Consider the following 9515-nt stretch of genomic DNA (forward strand, 5'->3'; position numbering starts at 1 on the left):
CATTCACTGGACTGCATATTTCTGAATTTGCTGGTTTTTTACTTCAAAGCATAAGAATTTTTTTTTCTCCCAGATGACACAGAGTTGTGCAAAAGGGAAGGAAAATCAACACTAATTGTCAGCAAGATGATGCTGAAGTTTACACAGGCAGATCAATCTGTTTTCTTTCCATGGCAGTGCTAATGCCCCAAAATCCAGTGATTGTTTTAAGACTGGGATGCAGTACTCAGCCTGCACACATACTTCAGGAAGTCACTTTGAAGTGCTGACGTTTCACAGACCTGTCATCAAAGATGATCAGTGGCAATGGATTAACCTCATCCTAGGCAACCTTTGCCTACACCCCTCTCTAGTCAGCTTCAGATGTAACAAAACAGGATTTGGAACAAAAGCATGAAAAGAACGGTGGCTCCCATTCCATCTCTTGCACAACATCGACAAGCTAACGCCTGTCCCCTCTTTTAGGATTTGTGACCTCTGATCTTACGTACCATTCCAGCCTGCACTCTGCATTTGCACAGATGAGAGTTTCCCTTCAATTTACTGCTGTTATATTGGAGAATCTGCTGGCAGAACATCTCTGGCATTCTTTACAGTCGTGAAGCTGAGGAACATCTTGCATCGTGTACTACCCCAATAAGGAAGAAACAAAGTTTACAGCTTGCAGGCCACTACTCTCTGGTCCTGTATATGCAAGTTGAAGAACTACAAGCTACAGTAAATAAAAACACTGGTACAGTAACAAAACAAAGCAAACAAAAATATAAAAAACCCCTGACCAAAATCCAAACCCCAGAGTTATGTATTTACAAGTCATCTTTAAACCAGAAACAAAGGCAGCTCTGGAGGAACAATTGTGAACGCCCGAGTCAGCAGTTCAGCCTTCTGGTTTCACAGCATAAAGACACCTCATTGTGACTGGATTCTATGACACATGGTCTGAATGTTTTCAAGAACTAGAGGAAAGCAGCCCTCCATGTACCAGTTGAAGATCTGTTTTCATGATCACAGTAACATCAGCCTTGACTTTCACCACGCTGGTCTGAAAAAAAAGGTTTCCCCTTCTGCTCCTCACCCTCATTTCAAAAGATTTCTGACATCATACATCAAGAAAGATCAGTAGAAACCTGGCTTTCAGCAGCACAAAGATCTCATCCCAGCCTATGCTGAGCCTGTGGTACCAGTAAAGAGCCTCCTCCCCTCAGTCTGCTTCATGACGACCAAATTCTTCCAACCTTCATAATTCGATAATTCTATGATTTTATAGCAACAGAAAAATCATGATATATTTGCTGGAAAAGCCCCCCTCCCTGTGAAGGACTAGGAATCAGAACGGGGAAAATCTCAGTAGTGGAAAAGGATGTACAGTGATTGAACGGACTTTACGATGCAGACTTTATAGTTATTATGTACACACGCATTGTATGTTCCCCCAGAATCTGTGCCTTTCGGGCACATCCCGGCCTGTTCGCCTCCCTGCTCCTCTGTTTCTCTGCCGATTGGCTGGAAAAGCTGCAGACAGGAGACAGCCCCCGTTCGCCCTTTCCTCCCCTGGTTCCTCCTGCGCTCCTCCCCTTTTTGCCCGTGTCCCTACCTTGGTTTGTCCCCCCGCTTGTCTGTCTCATGCTCCGCCCTGTGTTCTGGCCCTTTGCCCTCCCGAGCTGAGAAAGACTGGGTGCACACGGGAATAAAGCATTCTACCTGCATCCCACTCTCGTGTCCCGGACTCGTGTAGTGCCACGGTCCTCCCCCCTTTTTCGGACCGTGGCACACCCCCCCCTCACTGTACTCTTACCTGGAGCTGTAGGCCTCCAGCTCCACAGGCTGCCTGAGAGCCACTCCTGCAGCCAATGGCAGTGACACACACTCTGGGCACAAGGGAAGTTCAGTAGCAAGGACCCTCTTTGGGAAGGTGATTTACAACCAAACCCTTTCTCATGCACAGAGAACGGGATATATTCTCATCCAAGGGAAGAGGAGGTCTGGTCAGGCAGATGCCCAAAAGCCTGTTGTGTGTCACACGACACAACACTGATGAAGACAAGTTGAGGAACATCCTTCTGGTTGAAAGCTGGAGCCTGAGAACCTCCATTGGCATGTCCTTCCAGAAGATGCTGACATGGATGGCTGCCCCATCCCACCCACCATGCCTCAAAATCCCACTGGAAAGCATGCCCCAGTGTGGTGTTTCCTGAACCATTCGTTAGTGAAGCAACAACAGAGTAGATCAGTTCTGGAGACAGATTTCCATCAGCAAACTTGGCTGATGACTGGGAACCATCTCAACAAAGAGCTTGATCCTGCATCCCCAGTCTCCTCACAAACTCGGCAGAGCTCGGCCTGCTCAAAGCCCCAGCAGAGCATTTATTTATAGGTGATGGCAGGGGAAACAATGCCTTCTTCCACAGTCTGGTTCAAGCTTCTCACCATGTCCTCCCTGTTAGTCCACAAGCTCTGTTTAGTTTCTAATACCTGCTGCTGTTAAATGTAGGGTTCTGTTGACCAACGGGGGAAGGAGACTGTCTTCCCATTCCTTCAGGCACACATTCCTGCTCCCCGCCCCACCACCCCTCTCCTCCCTGTGAGTGAAGCTGCACTTAAAGGATAGTTTGGGTTCTCAGTTCCCCCGTGCCAGAAATTGTCTATCTCACACTCTTTCTGACAAGTCACCAATAGCTTGCATTTAATGCACTGAAACAAACCCAAAAAGCCCAAGATACCCAACAGAGTTTTGGAAAGAGGAGCTGAAGTGGGGGGGCCCTGTCTTACAGCTGTAGTACCCCAGGTGGCAGAAACAGCTTGAAACAGTGTTTTGGAGCCTACTTGAGCTTTAGCCGGGCAGCGGCCCAAGGCATGACACACAGCAAAGGAACAAATAGCTTTCAAGCTTTATTTTATTTTCATGCATTTACTGTCATGGTCAGAACCCCCACGTGACTTGTAGAAGTGAGGCACTGCCCTCATCGTGGCTCAGAAGTAGTCCAGAGGATCATCTCTGGTCTTGCCAGTCTGAAAACTGACAAGGGCAGGATATAAGTTCTCCGGAGGAAGGCCCACAAACACCATTAAGTGGACATATTCAGTATCAGCAACTTGGACCTAGAAAACAAAACAGGGGGAAAGTGAGGGGCATGCGTTTGAAGCAGGTTCAAACAAAAGGATGCTCTTTACATACTTGAAAGACTGTCTTTGCCGTGGAGCTTAATTTGAGGTTCTATCTCCACTTTTCGCTTCCACAGCTTTTCACCCAAGTCTAGGTAGTACTTGCTGTCTACACCTGGAGAAAACTCTATTAAAAACCTTCCATCTCAGATGAAGGGAAAATGAGCAGGACTGCTTGAGGGTGGAAGCACCAGAAGGCGGAACAAGAGAAAGGTTTTGATGGTGTCCTGTTTTGGTCACCAAGATGTCAGCACATCACCTCTCAGCCTCTTGGCACACTCAGGGTGGAAGACAAGACCCAGTGAGTCTTAATGGCTCAGGGCTGGGACAAGATGCAGAGACAACATCTGCTCTCAGAAAGTACAGGAAGATCCATCCCAAACCAGCATGTGGTCCTGAGAAGCAATGACAACCTGAAAGCCTTGTCTGCAGATTGGCAAAGAAGAGACAAATCTGGGATGCAACTGGGCATGACTTCTGGCTGTACTTCAGCCCTCTAGTAAATTGTTACTCTTCATTACTCAGTGCTTTGTCCACAACGTGAAAGCCCATCTCACAGGAGCAAGGAAAGGATAAATATCAATCATGTAGCTAAGACTCTGACTAGCCACAGAAGAGGTAGTCGGTCAGTACAGTCCCCTGGTGCCCACAGAGCACAAACAACTGGTGTTACTTTAAAGAAGCACCTGGGAAAGACGTTTGGCACTGTCTGTCCTTCCTGCCATGAACTAAATATGAGAAGCGTGGAGCAAATGCTCACCACATCTCTCTGCAGAATTACTCTCCCCCAAATGCTACCAGACAATTTCTTTCCTAAAACGATTCCAACCCTTGTCAGGGGAGCCTGTCCCACCAGGCACATGTCCCCACACACGTGGGGTTTGAGAGACAGCAGTCCCATGCCATGTGTGCTCTGCTCCAGAAGGCCAGCCTGCTGCTCAGCAGTGCCTGCTGGCCTTCAGATGCAAACCACACCCAGCAAGTTCTTCCGTGCTACTTCACAGAAAGCTGCTCACAGACGTGCGCAAGGTTTTCTAGTAGGGGATGAATGGTGCTCTCAGAGGGATCTAAACTAAGCAGGACCGGTTCTTCCTCCACAGCAGAGAGAGGGTTTGGAAAATACAGAAAGAACTATTCCTCTTCTACAGTAGTGCCGAAGAGAGGAATTTTATAAACATCCTGAGATACTCCTCAACTCTATTACTCACATCAGATGCTTTTCTACCACATCTGCTTCTCTTTCCAGCTCTAAGCTACTCTGCACGTCACCTATATTGTTGAACTGCAAAGCACTCCCTCCTATATCATATACAAACCTTAATCAAGTAATTTGCCCCAGCAACTATTTGAATCCTGTAGAGTATGGCTCTAAAGATGTCATATCTCCTGTTTACCCTGACTTCAAGCTGCAGTTTCACCTGTAAAAGAGAAGGAAAAATGGTTGGCACGTTCATACTCAGGCTTTTCTCTCACATCTACCACTTCAAATCCCATCCTTTCAAACATACACCCTTGATAAAATAAATCCAGAACCCCCACTCTAAATCAATTTACACCAGGACCTCCAGCCCTCCCTCCTAGCACTGCCTCCAGCACTATTTAAAATCCTGTGAGAAGGAGATTTCCTAACTAATTTCCCTGGCTCCAAAGCTGTCCAGCTGAACAGTCTCCTGCTCACTACAGACAGCAAACTGCTACTTGCTGGCCTGTTGATTCTGGATCAAAGGATGGAGGCACCAAGCCATGCCCCCTATCAGGGTACACCCTGTGTCAACCACACTGTTACACAGAAGTGCAAGCCACCTCCCCTCACCTGGAACACCAGTGCCCACGCCAGTCAGCCTGGGAGGCTGAAAATCCCTGCTCTGTTTCACAACCTCAGAGCTGCACTCAGGTCCTCTGATGCTTTTCTTCTAAAATATGCACAGTCTGGAAGCACAGAAGGACTGCCCCAGCATAAGGGTATTTTCCTTAGAGAACTATACCCAAGCCTCTGTGATGGGGAGGGACCAGGAAGAGTTCTCTCTCCTGCTCTCAGTACAAGGCAGAAAATAAGGAGCAAAGAATCATCTGTTTTCATTCTCCTGAAGTTACTGAGAATGAAAGAACACCAAAATTAAGATCATTCCTCTTCTGGAAACAAACAGAAAATCTCTACATCCACATTTCAAATGCTATATTTGCCCTGTACTTTGGGAGCATTAGCACAGCCTGAAACCAGCATTCATATTTGGAATTTGAGCCTGTTTGCTCACTGACAGCCTAGTGCTGAAATACTTTGGATCACCCAGGAATGACACAACCCAGCACTGAAAATGTAGCTCAGTATCTGGGATGCTGCACTAGCCCAGTCATGTTCAGAGGAGGCCCTTGAGGCATTTCACAAGACTCATTAGTCAAATTTCAAGGCCCAGCTGGCCTGAGACATTGTCTCCCCTCCATAGGTAACAGGGAATTCCTCATCTCTACAAGTGCTGCTCCTACAACCACTTGTGCCAGCAGAGGAGGAACAGTGATACTGCTCCTGAGTCATTCAATTGGTGTCCCCCAAGCAATTGTAGATCATCCTTTTCTCTTTCTGTTCTGCAGTAAATTATCTCCCCTCTGACTGACCTGTTACCCCATACTTCAGCCCTCCCCCATGTACATATACCCAACTCTGGTGAGCCCAGCTGTTTCTCAGCAATTAAGCCCCACAACGGGAGAAGGCTCAGGGGAGCTGGGGAGGGCAATGTGCTGCCCACAAAACCCCCTGGATAATGCAGGGTGTGACTGACCACAGCTTTTGCAGATAAGCTGACTTTACCTCAACACCAAGGGGACCACAGGGTGTTTTAGACAAATAGCTCTGTCAGTCGAGGGAATCATTCAGGTGGTGTAACTTCCTGAGCTCAATAAATGAAAGGGAACACCCTCCTGAATTAGCCAGACCAGCATGGAGGGAGTGAATACATGGCTCTGCCCAACACACAGTATAAAAACTAAACAGGGAACACAAGAATTTTGAAAAAAACAGCTGGCTAGAAGTGGCTTCAACCCACCGACCCCTTCCTGGGGACTGAGGAGCTTAGTGCCGTGACAGGGAGCGTGTTATACAGACCAGCGACGGAGACCACACCAGTGTCATCACTGAACTGTGTATTGCAATTGCTACATTTTCCGGAGAGTAATTAGATCTACATGGAGTTAGCAGAATATTTGTATCCCTCTGCTAAATCACAAGCCTTGTGTGACATTAAATACCTTCAAGTAAGCAAAGCGGGTTTTAAACGATATCCCCTCCACCTGTGCACTGCCTAAATCAATCCTGCTGGGAGCCCTACACAGGGAGTGTGCAGCAGTGTTGGCTGATGGTTTCAGCCCCACCCTTTCCTGGGGGTCTTTCCTCAAGGATGGCATAAGTTACACTTGGTGCAATGGCTCAAGAGGGAAGAACTCATCTTGAAGACAGAGGATGAAGGGGCTCAGGTGAGTGGGAAGACAAGACGGGACACACAGACGGAGTCTTCCCGTGCCACGTTGCTCCCCTCCAGCTCCTAAGGATGCAATTTATACTGATTTGAAAAAGAGCTGCTGTACTGCAGGGCTGCTCCTATCACAGCTGCTTCCAGGACAGGACCACTGCCTGTGACCAACCACCTGCCTGCCTTGTGCCAAGCTCACCTTGCCCCACGGGCTCACTATTTGCCCTTGCATCATAGTTGTGACTCCAGAAAACAATGCCAGCAGAGAACATACCATTTATCCGTTGCCTTGTCCTGTTTAAATCATTTTTTAGGGCAGACTGGCATGTAGTTGGTCCCATCCATGGCCTTCAGGGAGGAATTACTTCTACCACATACAAGCTTCTCCCTTCAAATACGCCTCCTCTCATTTCAAACAAGCCCCTTCGGTGCTGGCATAGCAGAGCTGGGCTTTGAACGACATGTGAACATTCACTGAAGGTAGCCACTTTAAACCCTGCTTCAGTATCAGCATCTGGTCTCTCAGCCTTTACACAACCTTCAGCACTCAGCTCTTTGCACACAGGGACTTCATCTATAGACTAGGCACAACTCACCGCGTTGGTGATATCCTGGATTCTTTCAGTAGCAGGTTCGGGGGGAGAGAAGCCCCCAAGGACATGTAACTTCTCTGACATGACAGGTGGTTCTGAAGAGGGAAGTTTAGCACAGTCTGAGCAGAGTCACCAGGTATCTTGCAGATATATACACACACACACACACACATACACAGAGACACGTGTGTGTTGAATTAGAGTAAAAAATCTGTCAGAAACTAAACCCCCCTGCATTCCAGTTGGGCCTTGGGGCAACAGGGGCTGGGTATGGCTACACTTAATTTAGGATTAGAAGCAAGTCATCACTGTAACTCTAGTCATGTTCAATAGGAACTTCCACGAGCACAGATTCACAAATAGTGTGGTTTACACTTTGATTGCAATCAAGGAGAACTTCTGTTAATCTCACAGATTCACAAACAGTTCGGTTTATTGAAGCAACAGAAATTCAGATTTGAAATTGCCATTGGTAAATGCACCTGCTGCAACAAAGCTCTAACAACAATAATAATGTTTTACTAACCCGAGGAATAGTAACAATCAGACACAAAGGCTTACCACAAAGACGTTCCTGCTTGGGATGAGAGAGAGGAGAGTCGTCCGTTGACTGTCCCTGAGGTCTTTTTGGGTCTTCCCCGTACTTCGATGAAGTTTCTACCCTCCTTATATACAGCCCAATTGTCTCCTCCTCCTCCTCCTGTTACGTATGGCTTGATCCAAGTGGAGAGCTGAGTAACATAGTCATGTGTGGTAGCAAGTACTTCATTAACCTTATTAACATATGCAGGGGGGTTGCGTTTCCTGTTCAATGAATCTTAATTTTTGGGCCTGGTATGCTTCAAGGTTCCAGTCTTACGATTTTGTTCTGGTCTGTTCTGTTTGTCAGAGCCAAAAGATGATCATCCTGGCTCCACTGAAATAGAAATGAAAGTGAAATAAAATTTAGCTATGTTAATTTAGCTATGTAAGTGTGACTTTGCAAAATGTAAAACTGCTTAAAAGTTTCTGCCCAAACTGTGGGCAATTAAGATAAAAAGAGCTTAGGGATCAGGGAATGCTTTTTAGCACGTAGAGAGGGGTGGGGAACCTGAAACGGTTTGAAATGATAAAATTTTAGGTAACTACTCTATAATGGTAAGAATAGGAGGTAAAACTAAGTGTCTATTTAGATAAGGCAGACTGCAAGAAGAGTGTGTGTATAGATCATTTTAAACTTGCTACTTTCAAACTGTATAAAAAGTTATGGTATTCCTTTGCTCAGTGGAGTGCACTGGGGAAAACATCTGCCCCTTTCGCATTCCCCGGCCGTAATAAATTGCTTTTCAGATTGTTCAAAGGTTTCTTTGAATCACACAGCACCTCCTCCTTTGGCCAACACATCCTTTCTTGATGTCAACCATGCCCATCTCCATCCACAAAGATAACGTAGAGGGTACCCACTGTAGGCCATAAATAGGCAGCCTTCACCATTGCCTGGCTCCTGGGTCATCATCCCACACTGTCATGGAATCATGGGACCTACAACACATGGAGCCTACCATTACTGAACTGGAGAAGCCAACTAACTGGGAAAATGGGGGGAGGGGAAGCAATGTAAAATGCTGATAATACTACTAATAAATGTAAAAAGCACTTTAAGATTCTTAAGAGAGTTCAGTCTTCAGGTTAATAAGAAAAGCAAACACTGGACTCCAGCCACCTACATCTCAAGACAATTGTTTTGGGCTGCAAATGGAATCTCTTGCCTCTCCATCCATGTGCAGATAACTGCTCTGTGTACTTAGGAAATGGATCAAAGTCACATCCCATAAGTCCCAATACCTTTCAAGATCAGAAGAAAGCATGCAGTAGTTTCCCTACTGTAGGTCCTGTTTAACTTCGCATTTTATTACCTCAGTATCCTTCCCAATGCAAAAGAGGAGCAGATTGCATCTTGTCTTCAGTGACTTGACTTCCCTCTGCCTAACCAGAAAGGTGCCAAGGTAAACACCAGCACCAGAAATAGAAAAAATTAAATTCCAGTTTCAGGTAAGTACTGCAAGAATGGTATTTCTGCTTCTTTCCCATCAGAAGCAGAGGCTCTAGAGCTGCATTCAGGCAATACATAATAACAACTGAATATACAGTAACATTTACATTTCAACTGAAACCCGAGTGCCAATTGCTGGGAAGACAAAGTACGATCCCTCTTGCTAGAGGAGCAGTGTGTGCACAATTGCTCTCCTAATGCCAAGGTACACTGCTGAAACAAGCAACAGGCAGAATAGATAGTCAGAAGGATTAATTCCCAGTT

General features: G+C 46.3%; 1 protein-coding gene across 1 annotated transcript; it reads right to left on the reverse strand.

Annotated features, from left to right (window-relative positions):
- Positions 1-2874: 2874 nt before the first annotated feature.
- LOC113992706 (cystatin-A-like) lies at positions 2875-7907 on the reverse strand. Its single transcript, XM_039388911.1, has 4 exons — positions 7781-7907; positions 7223-7314; positions 4479-4580; positions 2875-3099 (listed from the first exon to the last, which is right to left on the reverse strand). The coding sequence occupies exons 2-4, from the start codon at positions 7301-7303 to the stop codon at positions 2971-2973; spliced, it is 312 nt and encodes a 103-aa protein (XP_039244845.1). The 5' UTR covers positions 7304-7314; positions 7781-7907; the 3' UTR covers positions 2875-2970.
- Between the last annotated feature and the right edge of the window lie 1608 nt (positions 7908-9515).

This window comes from Pipra filicauda, unplaced genomic scaffold, assembly GCF_003945595.2.
Source record: "Pipra filicauda isolate LSUMZ 115617 unplaced genomic scaffold, ASM394559v2 scaffold69_size3009148_pilon, whole genome shotgun sequence".
In the NCBI taxonomy this organism is placed as follows: domain Eukaryota; kingdom Metazoa; phylum Chordata; class Aves; order Passeriformes; family Pipridae; genus Pipra; species Pipra filicauda.

Excerpts from the sequence above, each read along its gene's own strand:
- LOC113992706 (XM_039388911.1), bottom strand. The coding sequence starts at position 7,303 with ATGTCAGAGAAGTTACATGTCCTTGGGGGCTTCTCTCCCCCCGAACCT. Across the intron at positions 4,581-7,222 it reads TCCAGGATATCACCAACGCG|GTGAAACTGCAGCTTGAAGT; the intron begins GTGAGTTGTGCC and ends TCTCTTTTACAG. Across the intron at positions 3,100-4,478 it reads GGGCAAATTACTTGATTAAG|GTCCAAGTTGCTGATACTGA; the intron begins GTTTGTATATGA and ends TTTGTTTTCTAG.